This window comes from Carassius carassius, chromosome 45 (assembly GCF_963082965.1).
Source record: "Carassius carassius chromosome 45, fCarCar2.1, whole genome shotgun sequence".
In the NCBI taxonomy this organism is placed as follows: Eukaryota; Metazoa; Chordata; class Actinopteri; order Cypriniformes; family Cyprinidae; genus Carassius; species Carassius carassius.
Genome location: NC_081799.1, coordinates 20573853 through 20600918, shown reverse-complemented (window position 1 = coordinate 20600918; position 27066 = coordinate 20573853). Strand labels below are relative to the sequence as shown.

At 37.4% G+C, this 27066-nt stretch overlaps 1 protein-coding gene across 3 annotated transcripts in view; it reads right to left on the bottom strand.

Annotated features, from left to right (window-relative positions):
• The window catches only part of kirrel3a (kirre like nephrin family adhesion molecule 3a), a 156632-nt gene that overhangs the window by 18250 nt on the left and 111316 nt on the right, over positions 1-27066 (bottom strand). For all 3 annotated transcript variants that reach the window (XM_059539535.1, XM_059539536.1, XM_059539537.1), the window contains exons 5-9: positions 21398-21548; positions 11248-11353; positions 5701-5849; positions 5429-5556; positions 3805-3931 (exon numbers count right to left, since the gene is read on the bottom strand). In XM_059539535.1, coding sequence (XP_059395518.1) covers positions 3805-3931; positions 5429-5556; positions 5701-5849; positions 11248-11353; positions 21398-21548 — 661 coding nt within the window. The remainder of the gene's footprint in view (positions 1-3804; positions 3932-5428; positions 5557-5700; positions 5850-11247; positions 11354-21397; positions 21549-27066) is intronic.

Genomic DNA, 27066 nt, shown 5'->3' with positions numbered 1-27066 from the left:
TGTCTATACGAAAACAGATTTTCATTTTAATTGGAATTCGGGTGTCTCAGTGCGCGAGTACTATCCCATCAATTACAGATCCCAGCAGCGTGCAGGAGTCTTCTGTACACACCGAAGCTCCTTCTCTCTAGAGAGAGTGAGACAATGTTCTCGCTTTCCTCGGCACCCTCTTAATCACATGCACGCTCAAAGGCTGCAGTCGGGCAGAGGGGTGGGATGCCTTTTCCATGCTCTTCAGCGGCAGTCTGTTCAGATCGTGTCCTCTGGGGGAGCCAAACAAATCTGACAGGGGATCATGGCCATAAATGAGGGCTGTAATTAAACAGCTTTATCTCTCAGGCTCAGACGGGAAACGAGCAGAGAAAGGAGAGAGAGTGGGATGTGAGACCAAACTGCACGAGGTAAGTGCAGTCACACGTCTCACTCCATGCCTGGCTCTCGGCGATGCTCTGCTTGTACGGTGGGAGAACTGAAGGCCTGATCATCTATTCCAACCGACTCCTGTCTCATGGAGGGTCATAGCATTTAATAATAATAATGCAAAATAAATAAATTACTGTTTAAAAATTAAATTGATGGTCAAGTATTAATTACTTCAATGTAATACTTCAGTGTGATAACTACACTGATAACCACCAAAAGCAGGCGGTGATGAGAAAGTCACAAGATGAACCAAAGCTGCTATTTATTATTAAAATATATAGAAGGTGCACAGTGTCATTCACAAAAACAATAAACACCATCATGGGAACACACATGAAGCTGAAATAATGCAATAAACATTAATTTAACAACATTAGATGAAACATACAACCCTAATTTACAAAACTGATTAGAAAAAAAGAAGAATAACATAGTTATATTTAAAAAAATAAAAATAAAAAACATATTTGAAATGTAATGCAGGGAATTCTGGAAATGTCAATTTACCATTATTTGCCGTAAATTAGACATTGTTTTTCACACTTCCTAAAACGGTATACTATCGTAAAATTACATGTAATGTCCAATACAGTTTTCCACCGTATATATTAGGGGAACTACCGTTAACCATTTAACAGGTCTTTACTGTAGCATTTTTACAGTCTTTTACTGTTAAATTCACAGTAATTTTTAACCTTCAAGGGGTAAATGCATTTAATATATTAAAATTAGTAATCATAATAATGAATTCAACATACAAGCAATAAAACAAGTACATACTAGAAAAAAACTTACAGCATATATTGAAGGGTCAAAAAAGTTGAAAACCACTGCAATAAAAGTTGTAGCTGGGTCACATTTGGTTGCATTCTATTTTGTGACTTTTCCTTTCTTGTATGGTGCTTCAAACCTTATCATTAATCCCTTCTTTACTTTCGGCTTCTAGCAAGTAAAAAGAATCATCTAATGAGTGGACAGAAAGCAGCAGAAGTTAGAGGGGCGGCAGGGAGCTGTTCAGAAAATGTTACGGGTGGTTCTGGGACACAATTTGTTGTTAATGAGCATGAAAAATATCTTAGAATGGTCACAAACTTCATTCAACAACACTTCAATAATAGGCTTCTGGAACTGCATTCTGTGTTGTTAATGAGTGTTTATTTTTACTGTTGATTTTAAAGAGAATGAACTGAGGTTAAAAATCATTGTTAAATTCACCATCTAGCAGACAGCAATGTGATCTTTTGGTTTTTAACTTCACTATAAAAGCCAAGCCTGAACCAGAAGCCTTGATGCATTAGAGCAGAGCGCGTTTTGTTTCTTTGGACTTTTTGGAGTTTAAGGTGCAGAAATTGGAGTATATTTTGAGTAAGTTTAAAAGCATTTTTTTTTTTAGATGAGGGTCACAAGCTGCATAGTGACTGCAGTGATATCGATCTGTTTCCATCAGGCGTCTCATTCATGCAGGTCTTTAAGGGGTCTGGTTATCAAGGATACAAAATCATCTGTTTTTGTCAAAAAGACTCTCTTGCAGCCTAATGGACGCTAATGTGGTTATTCATTAATGATCTATTATAATATCAGTAATCATATTTCCCGTTCATCATCTGCCTAATCCATCTAATTTCTGGTATTTAAACACTAATGTGTCTCCTGTTTATTAGCATATGGCTGCACATTTCTTAAAGAGACAGTTCACCCAAAATTGAAAGTGCTCTTATTTACTTACTCTCATGTCATACCAAACCTGTATGACTTTCTTTCTTTTGTAGAATGTACAATTTGCTATTCCGAAGAATGCCTTTGGATTTTGGAGTAAATAATGTCAAAATATTCAAGTTGAGCTGTACTGTAACGGTATAATGCCAAATACAATTCTGTCATTTACTTACTCTTGTAACCTGATTATACAAAAGCAAGCACAGCAATCAAATGGCTTGATCATCACAGATAAACTGGTGTCCAAAACATGGTGTTACTGCATTATTACCATATTCACATCCTAAACAAAAGGTCATCAAGAACTATCTCTGACAATGAGGTGACTGAGCTACATTATCATATAGACCTTAACGTTTAGGATTCTTGATTTGCAGTAGGAACAGAACTTCATTTACATTGTGGGCGGTTTTACAGAGTGCAAAAATATTTGGGTTTTAAATGTTCAATCTGACTGAATTCAAATTATTTGTCAGTGCTAGATTGTGATAAAGTCATGATTGCTTTTCAAGTTTCAAAAAAGGCCATTAAAGCACACTGTCCTGCATCTTATTTGCGAAATAATATTCAATACTTGTTTCTTACTAAATTTGGGGTGCTGATTCCTAAAAATAGTGTCTGTTTTGCTCAAGTATGTCATGCTCTCTCACAAAAAAATGTATAAAAAAAAAAAAACTTAGACAACGGCTTGTGAGGTAAAGAAGGCTTGTATTATCACCAGAAATACCACCACAAAGACTGATTTCGGTGATTTCAATGTCATTTTTGGAATGTCTATGACATTTTCGGAGCTTAACATCCTTCAGATCTATATCTCCTTTGAGTTACAGCATGCCAGTGAGTAACTGATGACAGAATTTACATTTTTTGGCTGAACTGTTCCTTTAAGCCTGGATTAGACACAAGGACCCAAGGAGGCCCACAGTCACACACGCCGACCCAGATCTCAACCTTGTAACATCACAAGAGGAAAAACAGCAAAGATTAAGAATTCATAGAGCGTTGAACAGGCTTATTGCCTCACAGGAGCAGGCCAGTGTTATTGCAAAGCCCTTAGGACTTAAAAGTTTCCGTCAAAACAAATGGATAAAGCATACAATGCTCCATAACACTTTTTCATGAGCTCCTCTGGAGAGAGAATAACCAATAAAATGATGCCTACAGCAAGACAAAGCAAAACAACCAAAACACATATGTATATGGCCTTTGCTAGTATAGTATTCGAACTGCCCAGAATGGCCTTTGATATTTTTTTTTATTACATTTTAGGGAATGACACTTCTTGAAGTGTGGGGTTAATCAATATGCCCGTATTGATTCAGAAACCTGGTAGAGTCCTTAAAGCAAATCACATGGCCTCATGTGCCAAAGCCTGTCATCTATTGACGGGTGAGAAGAAATGATGAGAGCGATTCAAGATCATCTCTCCTGATTACGGCTCCCATATCTCTGAGGGTCATAGAACATGTTTCGGTTATTGCAAAGCTAAACAGTGTATAAAACATCCCCTTTAGCCTGAGTGAAATGTGCCCTGATCCTGCTTTTGAGAGCCTCTTCCAGCTCTTGTGTGGCAAAGCAATCAAAATCAGAAGCAAATGAGAATTCGCTGAAGGGTCTTGATCAGACCGGCAGACGGAATATAAACAAAACATGAAAAATATTTACCATTGACAGTAAGCGTGACCTCCTTCTCTCCCACTCCCACTCGCGGCACCACAGCTCGACATACGTATTTCCCAGCGTCCTCCTGTCTCACTGCCTTCAGTGTCAAGGTGTTCTCGTTGCTTAGCACCTGCAAGGTAATAGATTTTAAAAAAAACAATGCCACAGTCTAAACTTTGTAGACATCATTAAAAAGTATTCTTTTGCTCGTCTTTTTTTTTTTTTTGAAGCAAATATATGAAGCAGAACTGCATCTATAATTAACCATCACTGTAGTAACAAATAGAGCTTCTTTCTTGAGTTTTGACTTCATCTCGACATCAGTTGTATGATCCTAACAGATGACAACTCAAACAACACAATGTGCTCTACTGAGGGTCCATTAGCCCTTGAAACTAAACTGTCACAGCTGTTATCATCATCAAAAACAGATCAGTCATGTGTGTGTCTGATACATTCATCAAGCCCAGATGGAGAGCTGAAAAAAGTTCTATACATCAGGGTTTTGTGTCATTCATAATTTAAGTGAGAGTGTAGTTTTAATTCCAGTAAAATTCTTTAATGCTGAATTGAAGGCTGAATTAAAATGAGGGGAGTAAAATTAAAGATTGTATTAATTTAAATTCAAAATTAAAAACTAAAATAGGTAAGTATTTGTTTAAAAAAGTTGAATGCTATGAAACAGCTTGGAAGATCAAAGACAATTTTTAATACAACTCTTATTGGATTGGTCTGAAATAATAAAATCATATACACATAGGATGCCTTGAGGCTGACTAATTCATGGGCTAATTTTCATTTTTGGATGAACTAACCCTTTAAGCCTGCTGTTCTTCAGAAAAACCCTTCTATAATTTCTTTGGTTTTCCAGCATTTTGTGTATTACAACCCTTTCCAGCAATGACTATATTATTTTGAGATCCATATTTTCACACTGAGGACAACTGAGGTACTCATATGCAACTATTACAGAAGGTAATAAAATGCTCACTGATGCTCCAGAAGAAAAGGGTTAAAACCTTTAAACAAAATGAAGATGTTTACATTTTTCTTATTTTGCCATATCATATATGCCATATATCACAAGTTACCCTGATCTTCAAATTCAAAAAGTTAATAAATTTAACTGTTATTTTCTCTTGTGGACTATATGTAAACATCTTTTAATGAAATATCTTATTCAGGTCAGTACTAAATAAACTAAATATGTTTATTTAGTTTTTTTAGGTCAGCACTAAATAAACTAAACAACATGCATTTTGTATGATCCCCTCTTATTTTGTTAAAATAATTAACATTTTACAGATTTTGCAAGGTGTATGTAAACTTTTAACTTTAAGTCCTTGTTTTAAACGTTTTGAAAAAAGTTAAATATTTCAGAATATTTCAGCCTTTCAAAAAGGTTTTTTGTGTTAGCTTAAAATAAATGTATATATAAAATATAGATACTAGATGGAAAAAAATTAACAACAATTCTAAATGTTCAAAATGTTGCACCTGTCATAGTTTAATGAGATGACGTGAAATGGCCTGTGTTTAGCTGCATTGTAAATAAATGAGCTTGAGCCAATTTTTGCACATCCCTGTTGCAAGTTTTATGAGCAGTAGTGCAGAGCAAAGTACATACGACTCCATGGCCTCTTTTCATCCAGACAATGGTGAGCGAAGGGTTTCCAATCCAAGCGCAACTGAACACGGCATCAGATCCTCGATCCACCTGAAGGCTCTGGGGTTCAGCAGCCAGACGGGGCCCAACTACAACAAAAATACGAACACAAATTCATTCAGTTTTGGTTTGAAATGACAAAACATCCTTAAATTAATCATATTTTAATAAACTATTCCTTTAAGATACCAGAAGAAAGGAAACATGCATCTATATGCAGCAGTTACACTCACAGTAAACATCCACGTTACGGCTGATGTTGGTGTTGCCCAGGGCATTGGTGACCTCACAGGATATTGGCTCGGTGAAGAAGGAATGATCAACCAGCACCTCATAAGTGTCTCCCGTTGCATCTGTGATCATGCTTCCCCCCTTCGCCCATCTAATTATCCATCAGAGACAAAAACAGAGCAAGAAAATGAGCAAACCTGATGGACGCTGCCAAGGCTTTTTTCCCAGATCTCATCTAAAGATCAAAGGCGACAAGAAAGGTATTTTTTCACAGGCAAATGACTGAGATCATGTCTTATTTGCATGGTGTACTGAAACAACAAAAGCAGCTTTCAGAGTGTCTAACGTAATTTTCAGGACACCACGTTTTTATTTGGGTCTTTTCATTTTCGTGCTGTCGGCAGGCCGTGTCTTGTTTGGCAGAAGAATAACAGGAACACATTAAGAGGTTTTTAGATGCTGCCTCTATCATTGGCACCCTTTGATGTTGCGGTCATTATAGTGAAATGTAAGGAGAAAAGTGAGAAACCATGGACAACGCAAGCGAATGCTGCTGCTCCAGATTCAGACGACAAGATCAAGCACTGTACAGATGGACTTTTGTTTGCATCTGTGAAGTTAAAGTGGACAGTGTTACAAAAATAAAAAATAATTTGGCATAATGAATGTACTCGACACAACTGTGTGCAGGTTTTATTTCTTTATTTCTTTTATTTTATATTTGGTCTTTTCATTATATTTATTGGCAGTGTAACAGAAAAGTTCATCAATATTATTTTTTATAAATTAGGTGTCAAAAGAAAAGTATATCTTTATTATAATTATAATATCTTACCTAATAAGTGTATATAATTGTGATACAAAAGTTAAAGAGAACAGCATTTATCTGAACTGTAGTCTACACACAAATACCCAAGTTGTGATGTTCCCATGCAAAAATCTGTAGAAAATAAAACATACACTGGATGTACTGACAGCAGCAATGTTTAAGGACATGCTCCTGCATTATAGAACTGCTGCGGATCCAGTGGATGTCTTTTGCTCATTGTTTTGTCTGAGTCTCATGAAATCACTGTGCCATTTTTAAAATGACTTGTCAAAATTAAAACTAGCTCTAAAAATGCATCTCAAGACACATTCACATTGCCTACATGCACATCAAGGCTCAATGTGTTTGTGTGCTGACCACCAAACTTTCTTTCCACAGAGCTTCCTCTGGGCTCCTTTGGAGACCGCAGCCTCCATGTGAACTCAAACACATGAGAGAGATCCACACTGAGGACAGGGCTGATGGCTTCTCCCATCAGTCTGAGGAGGAAACAGTCTGACCAACTGAAAATATGACAAGAATTGGAGAGAGCGAAAAAAGAGGCCAAGAGAACTTTTCTATCCGCAGAGATGGACAGATAATGCTTTTCATTTAAATGTATGGGGATGTAAATGTGTAGCTAATCCAGTGGCAATTGATTAACCATCAAAAGCATCTAACATGAAGAGATTACTCCGGATCACAGCAGGTCTCATCACGGATTCAAACGAACACCAGAAAAGGTTTATTACATCCTGTTAGAAAAATTCAATTTCATCAATTCCAATAGTGTCAGTAGTCAGCGTAAGCTGTTTATGAAATTATTTTAATCCTGTATTTGGTGCTAAAATAGGAAAATACTATGAACAATTTCCATGGATCTTTGACATTTAAGTGATTAACTGTCTTACTTTCATTTAATCAAGACCCAGAGCAGTATGAGAAATTACAGCATCCTCCTGCCAGGGAGACACTTTCTTTGGCTCAGACTAGGGCTGTATCTTGACATATTCAAAGATAAAAACATTGTATTCTACGCAGAGCTGTGACAACTTTATCTCGGAAAGGGACATGAGAATAAAACAGTAAAGTAACCACAAATAAAACATCAGAAAAAGATGTCCAAACCTCAGCCAGAAAGACAAACCTGGCTCTCAAGCCTTTACTATACACAGATTAAATCCATGTGTTTACTGCTTTCTTTACATAATTCAACAGCAGTAGTATATGGACAAACCCTAGAATAAGAAAGAATCCTCTAAAGGTGTAAGCCGATACAACACCAGTGGAAAAGCAATTGTTTGTTTTTTAAGATGCCACAGGAGGTCTGTCTGTGATCGGCCACATTTCGAATTAAAACACTGGGTGGTAAGAACCGTCTCCACCAAAACAAGCAATCAGCCACATGGACGCTGATACCCACCGATGCTAAGCTGCAAAGCCACATGTTCACATCAAACGTTCGACACGCCCAACAGAGCGTCTTCCATTAGACACTTCAGAGGTGACAAATGAGGATGAGACAAGACAAATCGCCTATGCCAGAATAAAGCCGCCAACACCAGCGCTGACAGGAAGCCCCTGAAGGGACACGAAGCACATCCTTTATTCACAGGCAGAAAAGTGACGTGCCTGACTCCATCCATTCACGCCCCACTTTTCCATTTTCAGAGTTCAAGAAGAAAACAAACAATCGTGGCCAGAATTAAAAGACTTTTCTGTATTATTTATTAAAAAAGCTATTTTCTGTAGCAAGGCTGTGGCTACATTTTGGAGCGCAGTGGCTTTTATTGAACTCTTTATTGAACGGCTTCACATTTCAAGGTGTTATTTGGTGAAGAGAAGTCTAGGTTTAAGATGAACGAAAGGCTACATCCTTTGAAAAGGAAGAGTGGAAGTCTTTATGCGATTTCACTTTCACTGTGGATTTCAAATGCACTACATCACATACATATAAACTGCATCACTGCGACAATGTGGAGTTTTCTCTACTGAGTCCAGCTCACTGGTGTCACAAATGGCAGTTACAATACTCTCAGCAATTTTATATACTGCATGTAGTGATGCTTAAGCAATATCATATGATATGAGCAAGACAATTATGATTTATTACAACATTATATATATTACAAATGACATTATTTAAAAAAGTTTATTACTTTTTCAATTTTTTTTGTTGCACAAATGAAACTAGTTCCAATCAAAGCCACAACAGAATTGACCGTTGTGATCAACACATTTCTTCAAAATGATTCAATGATTAATTCACTTGTTTAATTCTTGAATGAATCTCTGTTTGGACGAATCGTTTGATTAAATGTGTCAACCACTCACTTAGAAAGATGTTTAAATCCTGAATGAATCAGTGTTTGAATGAATCGGACTGAATTATTAAATGACTCACTCATTAAGATTATCACTTAACGCAAAAATTTTTATGATAATTTTTCTAATAAATAGCATTTATATAAATATTAAATAGTATTTAATTAGTAAATACTACAATGTCAGGATATTTATATCCATATCATTTGTGGTGATATGGGTATGGATAAATGTTATATCCATCACTTTTAAATTCTTGTTTAAAGTGGAGTTCAAAAGTATGAATCTACACTGAACATATGATTAAAAACACTGAATTTAAATGTGGGAGAAGTAGTGACTTACACTATTTTTAAATATTATTCTGCACTATTTGTAGGTCACCAATCAAATCAGGAAATGTATGACATTTACAAATAGTCAGAGATTTTTACTGAAACACAAGATGTTCTGAAATCATCAGGTTCTACACCAACAATTTAAATTTCAGTCATTCAAATACGACATACTAATAAATGTCCATTCTACTCAAATGAAGCTAATAATATATAATAAATAATTTTTAATGAAAAAAATTGGTAAAAATGCTACTTTTGCACCCCACTATATTGGCATCAGCCACTGAAAAATCCACACGAGCCGATCACTAGTAGAGCTACGAGATCACGTCATGCCAGATTCCATTAGACATAAAAACTGCTCTGCAAAATTATGAAAAGCCATGAATGAAAAATACTCAGGGTCTTAAATGGCCATCATGACCGCCGAACATAAAGGCTTTATTTCTGCTAATTAATTTACAGCTTCACTAATCTCATTTCAAATGCCAATGGAGAACAGTGATGGGTTTTATTTCTGCGAGCGGCTGGACTGGACGCATCCAATAAGAAATGTTACATTTTGTCTTAAGTACAAAAAAACAAAACAAAACAAAACAAAGTTACATTCATTTCCATATTTATGTAAACAAAACGAACATGAATAAAATATTGGCTAGTGAAAATAATCCTGCCTCTTTCTAGTGAGGCAGCTCTAATCCTCTCAGAGGAACGGTGTAATGCCCACAGGAAATCTCCCGCCATCAGTAATGACTTTCTTCGTAATTAGTTGGGCTTCTGTGTTCCTGCAGTGTGATTTCAAATGCTGTGTTTCTCCAAGAAGCCAGTCTCCGTGTGGAGCGCTTCCTCATGCTTGATTGATGATTTCATGACATTACATTTGGCCGAGGGTTCGGTATGTGGCACAGCGTGCATCTGAAGTCTGCTACAGTGGGTCAAGGGACAGGAGACATACAGTGTCCTCTGAGCTTTGGAGATTCTTTGTCCAGCTGGCTGAGGGCATAGGCGTAAGAGTCTGGGTTGTGCTTCTTTAGACCTCTCTGACATGAATAATGTATGAAACTCTGATGGGGTGGCAGGTGAGATCATCTCTCGCTCTACGCTGATTAAAAAGATGTTATTTGTGACACTGTCTCTCTCTACATGTTGAAGACTTTTCAGTGAAATCACAAAACAAAATGTAAAAACACAACAACAAAGAAACATGTTCCTGAATAACAGGTTATGTGTGAAATAGTGGAGGTTTTCAGGATGAAATGATCAAAAACAATTGAGCACTTTAATGATTCCCTTAATAATTGCATAATATTATTAATTACATTTAATATATTAATTACATATATTAGAATATTAAATGATTTTAAAATAAATATATAAATATTAAATTATTATAAAAGTTTTACTTTGTGGCCAGTAATTATTATTATTATTTTAATATTTGGAAGAAGTCTGTTATCAAGTAAAAATTGTAATATTGTAAAATGTTACTGTTTTCTATTTTAATATATTTTAAAATGTATTTATTCCTACAGTCTTCAGTGTCAAATGTTAGAAATCATTCTAATATGCTGATTTGCAAATATTTCTTGCTCAAGAAACAAGTGCATATGTAACAAAACATGCATTTATTTCATAAAAATAGATAAAATAACAACAACAAAAAAAGCTAATTTTAATCAAATACAAATACTGGATCACAATTTAATTATTAATAAGCTAATCATAAGAAATTCATAAAATTCATAAGCACCTTTTTTTAAACAAAGTAATGTAAAAGTAAAAATATGCATGAATTTTAAATGACTCCATTTGCATTTGATTTTGGGTGGTTTTAGATCACAAGCTCTCAATGTGTCACAACGTGCCTCTGTTGCTATTTCCATATGATCACGATTTAAGCAAAAACACATTAATTTATCATGCTGCTTTGCATGCATACATGATGAACATGTGTTCGCATGTGAAATTCATGTGGTTTTTCCGAGAAGGCATCAGGAGAAAAACATTGGAAGAGTGAAAGAATGAGATTCTGAGAAAGAAAACCAGTTTCAGGTCTATGTGCGTGTGTGAGCTCTCACCTGTAATGAGTGACAGGGGGATTCGCTTTAGCAGCACAGTGGAACTTGACCAGATTGCCTTCCAGAACAGGTTGCGGTTCCACAGAGAGGTTCACCAGTGGGAAATCTGGAGGAGCAGAGAGGGACGGTCAACTTCATCTTACAAGCAAAATGCTCATTAAAAAACACTCGCCAGAAAGATTAATTGCGTATTAATTGGTAAAGAATGAACTAAAAATACTCTAAAAAGTGGGAACGGCTTGATTACTCTTTTTCTCGGTAATGGGAGCTACTTTGCATTAAGATTAATTGCCGCTGCAACTTGCCTTCTAATTGCTGGATTAGAATTTATACAACTTTTAAAATGAGCATGATTAAAGAGAGTTTTTGGTGAAATTAACAAATAGATTGATTACACGAATTAAACAAACACCAGCCAAATTCACATTAAGCAAAAACGATATTGAGTTTTTATCGAGCCATTTCAGACGACAATTTCAATTTATTTAGTTGAGGTTAATGCAGTGCTGGAATTCTCGTTAAAAACCAGCAGTTTCAATTAAAACAAAAGAAAGTTTGAAATATGCTTGAAATTAATAGGTTGGATCAAGGCGATGCCATGCCTTACACAAACCCAAACAGACAGACAGGACTGACAGCAGATAGACAAGAAGTGACAGTGGACAGAGAGGCACTGACACTTTCAGAGCCGAAGGAACTGTCTGTGAAGCATGATTGTGCCGTGTGTTTGTTTGGACACAGGGCATGTTGGACATTAACTAGGCCAGCGGTAGAAACATCAGCGACATACCGACAAATCACAGCGATTCCAGACAGCAGTGGTTCCTCCTGCTGCCCCCCCCCCCCAAAACCCTGAAACTTTAATATGGGAAAAGCTTCTACAATCTGCCCCAGTCCTGTCAAAGCACAGTGGACAGATCTGTCACCTCCCACAGGCCTGAATGTGATTAGAGGCCTCTGGAAAGCCCAGACACAGCACTGGGTCTGATTTCTCATTAGCAGTCTGTTCCCGTCACTCGCCCAACGTATTTGTACCTGGGACAGATGTTTCATTCATAATGCCTTATGGCGCGGGACTAGTCATTTAAAACTAACCTGCAGCTTTTCTGCAAAACACTGAAAGGAAGAAGCAGCTCATTCGAACGTATTAGGGAAACAATAACAGCGATACAGTGCAAGTGGTTAGCAAATGAGAAATGGACTACTTGCACAAACTTCTTCCACGTTCTACGCTTTACTACATTTCTGTTCAGTGCACCATGTAAATTTCTCAGGAGAATGCAGATTAGTACTACTTTTAAGGGCTGTCACGTGATTAAAACAATGAATTGTGTTCTCTGCGTTAAAATGAATTACCTTGAACCAGCAGAAATGTTAAATTGTAATTTCCAAGGGTGGATTCTGGAAATAAATAAATGTTAATAAATAAAAACTGCCTTACATCAAGCAGTCCAGTGTTCATCTTCTCATTAACAGTGTTTCTTTACTTACCGGTCTTCATTGTAAAAAATAATTTTTACTGAAGAATGTTTTGCAAGAAAATTATATTTCTAAATTATTTTTACTGTATTTAAAAATATCACATTTAATTATGTTACTTGGCATTTATTTGTAATTTATTGTGAAATTTCTGAGTGAAAATCTTTCTACACCGTTCTTTTTTCTTTGTACATTTTGGGTGTCCATTTATAAATTAATCTTACTGATAAACAAGTTTTGAATGTGTGCATTGGTGCTCTTATTCCAGTCTTTTAAAATGAATGTTAAGTACATTAAATTATTATTCCTAAACAATAACATGTAGACAATGCTATTACTTAAGGCTGGAATGCACTACACAACTTTTATACACATTTCTGCCCAAATTTGCAGGTTCGGAAAGTTGATACTAGTTGCTGAACGTCAGAGCCAGATTGCAGATTTGTAACAGTTTGAATTAACAAATTTCACAGAAAATTATGATTCCATCAGAAAACACGTTAGCAAACATGTTTGATATTTGAGCTGATTTTAGATAACACATTTTTTCCATTTGTCTGATGTCTCTTAGCTTTGTTTTTGCATGAATTTGTTGTGTTCAGAATGACTTGGAAGTCTGGTAGTGTGTAATGGTCAGTTGTTTACAAACTTTTATTATGAAGAGCTGTAACGGACCTGTGCATTTGACAATGATTTTTCTCAAATAAAACTAGGAAATATTTATATAATTGTTCTCTCAGAGCAGCTCAACTTAGACGCTGAAAATATAATTTATGTATGCGTTCTTCAGTGTGTAACGTTAGTAGATAAAACACTGCTACTCAGAGACATGCAGAAACAAGCAGATTATTTATAAAACTGTCTCTTTGCACTTTAATATTTACAGACACAATGTTATCATACCTACTTTTGATTTATTCATCCATCAGATGTGGATCCATCAGCGTGTTTTACATGACATCCTCGTTATACTGTAAATTCCAAGTTCACGACTGTACCGGGATTTGCTCTGCATCATGGAAATCATACGACCTTAACTTTAACACCCCTTTATTTGCATGCAAGGATGGTGTCCGCGAATATGAACGAGCATGTTGGATGTATTGCCTGCTTTTGTAGCCACTTTGTGTCCACATTTTTTGCAAATCGGATCCCCACGTTCATTTTTGGAATATATATATACGAAGTAACGTTATTGCCATACTGCAGATTTTAACTTTTTTTCGGCAAGAATGGGGATTAGACATAATCTCTGTTTCTGTCATTTTCTCCACTGAACATGCATGTAAGCAGCCAAGTGAATGCTGATAATTGATAACAGTATGATAACCATGCACGTTCAAACCGCGATAAACCGTCATGCCGGTATATCATTACAACCCTATTTGTGGTCATTCATTTTTAAATGAAGTTTGCACTGGATTGAGGAATCGGTTTTCCAGGTTTCTGTAAATCTAAAAAAGGATCACATGCAAATATGCATTCAAAACCTCCACGTCCTCCAAACGTAGAGGCCTGCATCTATTTTGGAAGACTCGAGGGGGGAAGCAAGTGAGTGTTTCCTTGAGCTTGATAAAGCACCTCTTGTCAGATTCCTTTGTGTGGAGTGAGTGCGTTCACCCGACAGAAGCTCACGAGAGGCCTCCAGACGCGGCTCCATGTGCACATGTGGTCATTAATTATTCCTAACAAACAGCATTGTTTCAAACCCACTCTTATTTACAAGGCAATTACTTTGAGAAGCAGAGAGCCGCTCTCCTGGGTGCTAATTCTTAAACGAACCAGTGTGCCGAGGCCCACAAGCTAACGGCGTAAAAGATCTTCACACCACGTTCGAGCAAAGGGTCAGACGACATTATCGGCGGCACTTGCTGTGAACAATATTAGCCAGTTTAACGATAAAGTTAAATCTCTTTTGAGTTGTTAGAGGGAGAAAAAACAAAATGGGACAAAGTGAAGTGTAGACGCGGATTGATGTGGGTTGCTAGTTTTGAGAACGCTTTTATGAAATATGAAATGTGTTGTTTAATGGGGAAGTTTTAATTACTGAATGTGGTTCAGAGGCATTGATGACCTTTAAAGAGAGAACATGTTAAAGGAAAAAGGAGAGTGTTGGAGATGTGAATGTTAACACGTTGCAGATTAATTTGTGAATCTAGCCTATGAAGATTGGTTGAGTCCAGAGATCCTTATTGAATGGTGTAGTGACAAGAGGAACCACCAAGAAACTTCTCAAAATTTCCATTACTCACCATCATCAAGTCATTTTTTTAAACATCCGCTTTCATGGAAATAATCAATGGAATCTAGAGTAGAATTCTCGAAGGGTGTCAGACTAATTAAAAAGTAGCACCCATATCAATGAGGAATGATACAAGCCCTTAACTCTGGAAGACCATCTGCTCAGAATCAAACTGATTAAAGAAATACACAGAGAAAGAAATGGGTTCCCCGCTGAACGGATCGGCTAAAACCACTCTGAATTTACAAAGTGGACCTGGTTGGTTTATTCTGGTTTGACGCTGGAGCAGCTGATTTCTTGAAGAATTTCATCTGCACTTTTAGTCCACCTAATACCTGAGAGCATTTCTGGTGCCTGAAAGAACTTTTAGTTTTCATTGAATGAATAGAAATCCCACAGAATTACTGTATTACTGTATGTGCACTGTCCATCATATTACTACCATTAACATATTAAATTACGTCTCAATTTTTAAAAAATATTTTACTCTTACTATTTGTGCGTGTGTGTGTGTGTGCGTGTCATACGGAAAGACAGTAACAAATAAAAAAATACAATTAAAAAATGTTTTGAGGCTCACTATGATCCAGATCATTGTTGTTCAGAAGAACAACCCAAGTGGTCATAGAGCAATGGTTGTGCTTCACAGCAGGGTCAGTATATGAAGCAGTTTCTGCAGGAACCCTGATAAATAGGGCAGTGCTTTCACAGCCAAGAGCTTATATATGATTAGGAGCAAATGTTTTCTGTTTGGTATGAAGAGAAGGGCCAGAGTATAGCAGAAATGTGAAAAGCAACAAGCTTATTTAGGTCACTGGTGACTCATGTACCCACATATTAGCACTGTTTATTAGTGGTACATTTTAGGCGGAAAGCAAAAACTTCAGACTAAATGAAATCTAAACATTCTCCCATTCCACTGATGAACTCTTGCAACTCTTTCACATCGCTGTATTAGATCAGGACAGCGCAATTTATATCTGTTGTTGTTGGGCAATTACCTACAGACACAGATAAATGAGAAAAAAACAGCATGCAAGATATAATGAAAGCGTTTTCAGTAAATAATCTCTGTGAACGGTGGAAAATATATTTTGTCAGCTCTTCTGATTCTGCCACAAAATACATTTTCTTCATGGTACCTCACTTAACAGCTGTCTTTTATAAATATTGATGACATGAAGCATCGGAAAAGCGCTCCTGGTGCCGGATGGTGCTCCTCATGAGCCGCCTTGGCCCAAAGGTTCTAGCACCTCTCTGCTCTGTCATCACTTATTTACCCAGCACATGTTCTTCCAGTGTGTGGCCTACAGCGGGGTCTCCACTTCACTGAACTGCTTCCTTGCGTTAGACCTGCCACATCTCATCTCAAACGCCAGAGCGCACAGGCTCAGGTTGGACACGGCGTAAATTATTCTGATAAAGATGGCTAAAGGGAAGTTTAAGTGAGTCTCCATGGATTGTGATCTAAATGAATCTTGACAGTAGCAGTTAGCTTATTTGTGGCAATTTCACTGACTTACACAAGCACTACCAATTGAAAGTGTGGAATAATTTAGAAATTTATACTGTTTTTAAAATAGGTTTCTTATGCTTAAGGCTAATTTTTTTTCAATACAGTAAAAACGTCTTGAGTCATGCATGTAACCATGGTTCCCCCGACAAAGAACGAGATACTGCACCCCCTATGGGGCACATTGGGGAATGCAGCCTGCATTACCAGTGTCTGAAGCACGTGTGAAACAGAAATCCTAAGATAGCTACTCAGGAAGGGGCTACCAGAAGCAGGACCGACCGAATTACCCAGAACACAGAGAGTTGGCTATCTTCTTAAACCCAAGAGGGGAGACAGCACTGTCAAGGTAAAGGCTAAAGAGACCGCTACTTAAACTCTAAGCAGGGTCCGAGCTAGCTAACTATCTTTACTCCAGGAAAAGGGACCACTGCAATTCCCACAAGTTGTGGATGTCAAAGCCGAACTGCTACAGCTATCCACAGATAGCTATGGTCGGGAAAGGGGTAAATTGCAGGTAAAAACACAGCCAGCCTCGAATGGCTGTATTTTATGTTAACCAATCCTGCTACAACAGGGCTGGAATATAACCATCCTCAGATGGCTATAATACATGGGTCCCCAAACCGGGTCATACCCATACGCTAGCAACCATTTTGTTATTGGACGGAAACTCACAAGATGGACACTCAGACTTTCAGTAAATTATTTGCTTAGAGTGAACACATAAAACATCATTAGTCCGGAATCAGAGCCTGATGTTAGCAGTGGCCAGCAACATATGGTCTTGGGGGGAAGGGGGTGGTTTGTGGGATAAAGAAGATCAGGAAGCACCAGCCTTGGGATGAAAAAGATGGCCGTGCGTCTTATCTAGCACATACCTGAGAATGGGCACAGTTAGCAACGCTAAACTTTTGATCTTGTCTATAAGCCTCAGCTCTAGAATGTTCATCCCCCTTAGAAGAGGATTTTGAGTACAGAGGAATACATTTCCTGGAAGCAGCCTATTGTGCTATTGCCTCCCTGAGCTTCTCCACAACAGCCTCGCCAGAAGCGCCAAAAAGCCTTGTCGGCAAAAGTGGAGTGTCGAGGAGAAAGTATTGTTATTTTTTCCTGTTGGCCACAAGTTTGATCCACAAATGTCTCTCCGTAGCCTCCATCACCGCCATTGAATGCCCAATGGCAGCAGCAGTTTGCTTGTTGGCACGGAGAGCCAAATCTGTGGTGCGGCGCAGCTCTTCAACCGCCTCAGGTGAAAAACCTCCGCCCTAATCCCAATCCTTCAGGAAGTCAGCCTGATAGGCTTGTAACGCCGCCATGGTGTGCAAAGCACCACCAGCCTGACTGGCTGCCACATATGCACTGCCATTCAGGCGCAAGATGGTCTGAAGTGCTACTGGCGTCAAGGCAGAAGTCTATAAAGAAGATGACTTACCTTGCGAGAGATCGTCTGTTCAACAGGGGGCATCCTTGCATTTCCACACTCGACCACACCCTCAACTATAGCATAGTCAGCATGTTGAAAGGGATGCAGTATAAAGGAATATGGTTTCCCCCTAGGATTTAGATATCTCACAGATCCGGGAGAAACAGAAGACTCCTGGGGAGCGGAACGATCAAGACAGGACAAAAAAAATGCTCATCTAGTCAGCTGCGAGCCGGCTTAGGAGTCTCATGCAACAAAGCAAGATCAAGCCACTTAGTGATGCAATCCTTCACATCCATCACATCACCGTATGCATGGCTTGGAGTGGTTGATGATAACTCAGTGCTCGCATTTTCATCATCATCACCAACCACATCAACCTCTTCATCTTTGTCATTATGACTAGAAGAGCCCAGCAGCGGTTATCAGGATCAGATGACCCCGATGAAAGAGTGTCTAGATCCCGTAGCTCGCTAGAGCTCACAGCAGAAGTTTTTAAAAGATTCATACTTTTCTTGAACTTTTCCACGAGCTTAACCTGTGATCCTCACAGGCTGAGTTTCCATTATGCCTTGGCAGCCTTGGGACCTGACCCATGAGGCACAGAGGATTGCCCCTTTTCCACTGAAAAACGGGACAAACGTAATCAGAGCTTTCACATATAAAAAGATTCTCAAGCTCCGTATGCGCATGCTCCTCCCCCAGACACATAACGCACAAGTCGTGCGTGTCCTCAGGTGTGAAATACCTAGGACATGGAGGCACACACTTCTTGAAATGCTCACCTGGGTTGATAGACATAGTCACACACTGCTCACAACAGATGGCTCCTGAAGACAGCAAAGAGGATGACGTATTCAGCAAGTGCCTTTTTATACTTCTGGGCGCCCTGTCTATGACGTCATGGGCCAGGTGGACCAATAGACTGACATTGTTTCACATGTGCTTCAGACACTGGTCATGCAGCCTGCATTCCCCGATATGCCTAGGGGGCACAACGTGGAGTTCCCTAGAAGAGGAACTGTAATCTTTTATCTGAATATATTTTAAATAGTAATTTATTCCTGTGATGACAAAGCTGAATTTTCAGCAGCCATTATGCCATTCTTCAGTGTCGTATGAACGTCACATGATCAGAAATCATTCTAATATGCTGATTTAGTGTTTATTAATAATTTCTTATTTTTATTAATGTTGACAAGAGTTTTTGCTGAACAATTTTGCTTTGATGAATAAAGTTCAATAGAACAGAATTCATTCGAAACCAAAATATTTTGTAATATTGTAAATGTCACTTCTGATTTGTTTAAAGCATCCTTGCTTAATAAAATAATTATTTTTTTCATACTTGCCCAAAACTTTTAAATGAATGTTTTCAATTTTTTTTATAATAATGAATGTTTCTTGAGCAGAAAAATTTATGTTTTAAAATGTAATTGTACGGTTTCCATTTTTTGGAGCCTTGGTGAACATAAGAGACAAAACATTAAGAAATATGAATTATTCCAAACTTTTGACTGGTAGTGTAGGAGAATGGAAAAAAGGCCAACCTGGGCCGGGTTTCCCGCTAACGATTGATCTTAGCACTGAAGAACGTTTTCTACGAGTGATTTCGTTTGTTATTTTTTCAAGTGCGTTTCCCAACAATGCACGTAAATGAATTGCACGTAGCTGTGCTTTAAGTGCTACTTAGGAGTCGCTATCCGCTTGTCAAGTGCTGAAATGTCACGTTATAGAATGGCTCTTAATTGTAATACACGATCATTTATTGACATATTAACCTAATGCTGCATTCCAGATAGACAACTTGGATACAATACAATATTATATTATATTATAGTGTATAATATTATACTTTACATAATAATATATTATATACTTTATATACTTTATATATTTATATATTATGTTAGGTAAAAAAAATGTTAGCCTGAATGCACTGTAAGTCCCTTTGGATAAAAGTGTCTGCTAAATGCATACATTTATTTATTTATATACAGTATAGAGAGAGAGAGAGAGAGAGAGACATTATTTCCGGGTCCAATACAAAGCTGGTTTTCGTGCACTTCAGCAAGTCATTGACATATATTTTTTCCCCCATTCTTTGAAGCATTTCCTACATTACTTCTTTTATACGTTTATTTCATTTAATTTAAATGTGTATTTCTATTTTTTTCTGGCATTTTTAATTATTTCATTTATAAATTAATACAAAAATAAAGAAAACGAGTCATAAAGTGTACAATAAAGCACAATCAAACCCTTATATTATAATCACATTGCACTTGAATCAAGTTAAAGGTGTAATCTGCTGATTGTTCTGCAGGGGACTGCATAAATCTGTCTTCTTACGATGCACTTAGGGCTTTACGATTAGTCCAGAGCACCCGTAGATCTACCATGATTTTCAAGTGCTACTTAAGTTATGATGCTTTTGGGAAACAGACCTTAATATTAAGATCAGTCATACGGTCGTTTTTACAAACGTCTTAGGCTTATGAAGCTTTTGGGAAACTCAGCCCTGGCTGGTTTGACATTCTCCAATCATGATTAATTAAACAAAGGATTTCACTGGCCCTCACAGTGGCAACATCATCAAAACCGACCAATCAGGGGCGCCTGTGCAATCCAGGGAGGAAAGAAGCTTACAGTAAAACTCTTCTATTGTTTTGCATGACAAAACGATTTAGGCCGAGTCTGGAGGAGCAAAGAAAAAAACACAAACATTTTCCGTTGTATGCTTTCAATTCAGAATTTGAGCTCCATTGTGCTGAGGTGCATTCCTTCTGGGCAATAAAACAGACTTTACGGACGTGAAGAAAGGAGCTGTCAGAACTTGTGGAACTTTCAATATGATATATTTTATGCTTTATTAGTCAGACTTAATATCTTTCAACACTTGAGAGAGCTGAAAGAACGCCTTTGTTCCCTATGCATACATTGTCAGAAATATTTCATCAAAAGCTAATCTTCGCGCTGAATTAGTTAAGGCTTTTCATTTTAGCACTTTAAGATACACTTTTGACAGCGAAGCTTATGACTGCTATAAATAAAAATAAATTAAACGCCTGTATACAAAAGAAGGATATGGTCTTGTTCAATTCTTCTGACATTTAAAACTAACAATTAGCACGTATGTCCACTATAACCGGCTTAAAGCTTAGAAACGTCCCTGTATGCAGCATACAGACAAACTGTCACTTTCACAACTGCATTTCCAAGACAAAATTGTGTCAAGTCTTGTGTGTCTGTGGAGCGGAGTACGACATGTGCTCAGACATCAGATTGCATGCATTCACAACGGCTGTTTGGATAAAGAAAATAGGACAGCACATAGCGGATTCTCACATGTGAATAATTTATCCACACAGACAGGAAAACACAAGAAACAGAATGCAGGTCACAGGATTTGGAAGAGGAACATGAGCTTGAGCATGTCTGCCGCTAATTGTGTTTGAACAGAAGCGCAGTTGTTGGAAGATTCACTCACGTTGGATGTCAATGGTGACCGTGGCCTCCTTGCCATTGGGTGCCGCTTTGTTGGAAGCACGGCAGGTGATCTGTTGGCCATTCTCGATGTTCGAGGCAGAAATGTGGAGCGTGCTGACCGTGCTTTCTCGTCTGCCGTCGCGCAACAGTGTCTGCATAAAAACACAAACATCGGGAGGGTTAAAGTGTCATGGGGCAGCTATTTGCAGATCGTCAATGATATTCACAGAAAAGAAGTATAAAAAACCAGCTAAACAATTCAAGATGATCTATCCTTGGGATTCCTCTTGAGTGTAGGTTAAAAACAGATTGCGGACATGCAATCAGCTCCTCTCTGTTGGAAGTCTCAAAAAAAACCATTTACCCAACAACTCCTGAGTCTCGAGTACCAAATGAACATGAAATGTTTGCTTTGTTATCAGACTAGCTCTGTATTGAGCAATCTTTCATTGGAAGTTACACACTTCATATGTCAGTCACAAAGCAGCTTATTCACAGCGATATTACCTGCACTTTTGCGCTCTGTGTTTGGAACTGTGTTTATTGAGGAAAGATTATTAAAAAATTGGTACAGATATTTGAAGGATATTGACTTCATCTAAAGCACCCGTCAGCCTCGCAGCTATAACATATTCTCTCACAGAATTAATCAAATAACACAATAAAGAGTGTTCAGAGTGGAGCTCGATTCCTGGAGAAAAATGAAAAATTCTAATCTCTTGCGCTTTTATCATCTGACATTTTTCTAAAAGGTAATTGTGTTATGATGAGACGAGGCTCTTCAGTCATTAGACATTCACTGTGTTCAGTTATAAATCAAAGTTTTAGGCACAAAATCGAGTTAAACTTGATCCAAAATACAGACATTAGAATTTTTCACTGATTTGTGAAAGATGAGACAGAGCATTCCCACACTTCCACCTGCCATTTGTTTGGAAAACAACAACATTTCCACTCTGAAACAGATTAGAGTTGGAAGCTTCAGTGTTTTTACACTTTCTTCAAATTTCAACTGCTGTTCATTTTATCAGTATTATAAAATATATATCAAAATATATATTAAAATATAAATATATACATAAATATGAACATTACTGGTTGTGATAATAATAATAAATGCTCCTTGAACACTACATTAACATATTACATTTTTTTCTTAAGGATCATGTGACACTGAACACTGGATTAATGGCTACCGAAAATTTAGTTTTGTCACCAAAGGTAGCAATTAAATTTTAAAATATACTAAAACATAAAACAGTTATTTTTAATTGTAGTAAAATTTCACAATATTACTATCAAATAAGACTTTTTCCAAAAATATTTTTCAAAATGTTTGAACAGGAAGACTGTAAGTAAGTAAATAAATGGAATTTTAGATTATTTGATGTATATCCTATAGTGATACTAAAATAACAAATCAGCTCATCGAATGAGTGTGTGATTAAATGCAGTATGGATATTTTTTCAGCGCTGTTGATTTTCTGTCTGACTGTGGTGACGATTCAATAGATGAAGCTGAAAGTCAGTGGGAAACCATCCTGTGTTCTAAATTCATCTTTAATCGTGTTGACACACTAAGTTGCGGCAAGGAAAAACACACATTTACTGTGAAAATGGAAAGAAGCAGGAGGTTGAACCAGCACCTCTGAACATGTTTAACAGATTAATCCAAAGTAATTCATCTTTACATTCCTCCGCTCAGTTCTGCAGGATGTTCTGTCCCAGCACAGAATCAGTGGTTTATAAGACTCCTGTTTTCATTAAAACAACATCTAATATCGAGTTTACACTGGCATGACTTTTGAGACGAGAATAGCTTTGTTTTATCCGTTTTATGAAGGCACTTGATTTCAGAAGGATTAAAAGAGTCTCCCAAGTGTAGAACAGATTTGAGAGCTGTACTTCTGTTGGAAAAAAAAGAGGTAACCTGTCAAGTTTGCTTGTGTCTAAATTAGATCTGGTTAATTAATGAAGGGACTCTCTCCGGTGGCTGCTGAGGGGTTCAGCTTACTCAAAATGAGCAGATTATGCTCTCCAATCATAGTATGAGCGGCCCTTTAAACACATTTCCTGCTCTCTCAATTTTCTCCCTAAAACTGACAAACTGAGCAAATTGCTGAGGAACACATTTATAATGGAGTGCTGGAATGTCTTTCCATTATGACATATTTAAAGCATTGCATTACAGCTTCACTTTGCCCCAAGGATTAAATTAAAAATTAGTCCTCACTTGTCATTAATATGACAGAGCTGAGCGTTTCGAGGACACGCAGTAAGGCGGAAGTGCAGAATTTCATGAGACTCTTTTTTTGACACGTGAAAGAGGGGTAATGTTGAAAATATCAACTGTAGGCAAAAAAAAGAGAAAAAAGCTTTAAAAAATACAGGTTGTGTCTCAAAACCTAGACAGCATTTTCGGGTGTCGTAGAGGCACTTGAATGTTCAAGTTGAATTGAAATATTTTTGAACACTATTCTCGGGGAATGTATGTATGTTTAAACACTGAAATGTGTATTCTTGGTCATAGGCACATTCAAGTCATGGTTCAATCATCATGTTTGAAGGAAGAATGAACTGTGTAAATTTATGATAGGTATGAAAGCATATGGGTAGCAACATTCAATTTGGAATGTAATATGCAAAATGACAATGCAATGTGTAAAATGGCAATGCATTTCTGTATTTACATTTACATTTTCCAATACATTTGTGCAACGTATGATGCAAAATGAAAATGAAAATTAAATTACATAATTTTCATTTGCCATTTCACACACTAGTTTTAATATGTAAAATTAATACTAATTTTAACGCTTTATAAGTTGAAAATTAAAATGAAAATGTAATACAGAAATGATTAGATATGTATAACATGTTCATTTACATTTACATTTACATTTAATCATTTAGCAGACGCTTTTATTCAAAGCGACTTACAAATGAGATTTGCAAGCAAAAACTGTGGCAAAATTATCATTCAAATGATATTTTTCTTAGTTGCATTAACACTCACAGTCAAGACACTTACGATTGCATTTTCATTCAATGTCCCGCAATGAATGTAGCATAATTTAATGTGCACATTGAAAATGCATTCCGAGCCGTTCACGTGTCCGCCCCCTCCCGCCATGTCAATCACTGCGTGAACAAGGCGGGGCTTGTAGAAGGTCAAGAGACTCAAGACTCAAGAGGATTCAAGTGAGAGAACATGGACAAGAAAGTTGGTCTGTGTACGTTTTGATCATTTCGGTTTATGGCGTCAATATTTCATTCGCACTTGTGGGCGGAGCTGAAACACTGCTTTCATCTGATTGGTCGAATCACTCCACCTTCAGCTCGGTCTTTTTATTCTTTCAGGCAGAATAAGAGTCAGTGCGAGTGAAGCACTGTGATGTCTGAAACCACCGGTCACTGTTAATTAGCGTAATATTTGAATCAGATGTAGCTGGGCACATAATTCGTGCTGCTGTGACTTGCAAGAGACCCCTTTAAATTATTTCTAGGTTATAGTATTGTATAAATATTGTCCCACTGATAAAAACAGTGCAAATAGTTCTGTCTCCTTGGATAACAGTGAAGTGGAAATAAATATAGTTACATTTATTTTTGGGAAGGTAAGTCTGGCCAGTAATACAGCAACGAGAGTCAGACGAGTCTGAAGATCTGAGCTGAATTTGGTGAAACATTAAAGTTCTAGTCTGTGTCAATTACTCTCATAATAAATAATAATGTTACCAGTATTTTTCGGACTATAAGTCGCACCTAAGTATAGGTTGCATCAGTCCAAAAATATGTCATGACGAGGAAAAAAACATATATAAGTGGCACTGGACTAAGTCAAGTCAAGTCAAGTCACCTTTATTTATATAGCGCTTTAAACAAAATACATTGCGTCAAAGCAACTGAACAACATTCATTAGGAAAACAGTGTGTCAATAATGCAAAATGATAGTTAAAGGCAGTTCATCATTGAATTCAGTGATGTCATCTCTGTTCAGTTAAATAGTGTCTGTGCATTTATTTGCAATCAAGTCAACGATATCGCTGTAGATGAAGTGACCCCAACTAAGCAAGCCAGAGGCGACAGCGGCAAGGAACCGAAACTCCATCGGTGACAGAATGGAGAAAAAAACCTTGGGAGAAACCAGGCTCAGTTGGGGGGCCAGTTCTCCTATGACCAGACGAAACCAGTAGTTCAATTCCAGGCTGCAGCAAAGTCAGATTGTGTAGAAGAATCATCTGTTTCCTGTGGTCTTGTCCTGGTGGTCCTCTGAGACAAGGTCTTTACAGGGGATCTGTATCTGGGGCTCTAGTTGTCCTGGTCTCCGCTGTCTTTCAAGGCTGTAGAGGTCCTTTCTAGGTGCTGATCCACCATCTGGTCTGGATACGTACTGGATCCGGGTGACTGCAGTGACCCTCTGATCTGTATACAGACTGGATCTGGTGCCCTCGGAATAATGATGTAGCATATTAGCATATTAGTATGTTATGTGTAAGCCAGGGTCTTTAATCTAGATTTAAACTGCAAGAGTGTGTCTGCCTCCCGAACAATGTTAGGAAGGTTATTCCAGAGTTTAGGTGCCAAATAGGAAAAGGATCTGCCACCCGCAGTTGATTTTAATATTCTAGGTATTATCAAATAGTTTTGAGAACGTAGCGGACGTAGAGGATTATAATGTAAAAGGAGCTCATTCAAATACTGAGGTGCTAAACCATTCAGGGCTTTATAAGTAATAAGCAATATTTTAAAATCTATACAATGTTTGATAGGGAGCCAGTGCAATGTTGACAGGACCGGGCTAATATGGTCATACTTCCTGGTTCTAGTAAGAACTCTTGCTGCTGCATTTTGGACTAGCTGTAGTTTGTTTTCTAAGCGTGCAGAACAACCACCCAATAAAGCATTACAATAATCTAACCTTGAGTTCATAAATGCATGGATTAACATTTCTGCATTTGACATTGAGAGCATAGGCCGTAATTTAGATATTTCTTTGAGATGGAAAAATGCAGTTTTACAAATGCTAGAAACGTGGCTTTCTAAGGAAAGATTGCGATCGAATAGCACACCTAGGTTCCTAACTGATGACGAACAATTGACAGAGCAACCATCAAGTCTTAAACAGTGTTCTAGGTTATTACAAGCAGAATTTTTAGGTCCTGTAATTAACACTAATATTTTCAGAATTTAGCAGTAAGAAATTACTCGTCATCCAAGTTTTTATATCGACTATGCATTCCATTAGTTTTTCAAATTGGTGTGTTTCACCGGGCCGCGAAGAAATATAGAGCTGAGTATCATCAGCATAATGATTCATGACAAATTAATTTTGATAAATAAATCGCACCTGACTGTGAATCGCAGGACCAGCCAAACTAAGAAAAGAAGTGCGACTTATAGTCCGGAAAATACTGTAAATATATGTTGTCTTTCTCAAGCCCAACAAAGAAGACTAAAAAGAGAAACATCATTCAATTTAGTATGTCATAAAACTAATATTACTAATTTATTTAAGAAATGTAACTATATTAATTTTCACAATTATTTATTAATGTCACACATACCTAGTGCCTTATGACTTAAAGGTTGATGAGAGTGGTAAATGTTACAGACATGGAACCGTTCAGTCTATTATTGATTTTTATTTCCACTTCACTTTTATCCAA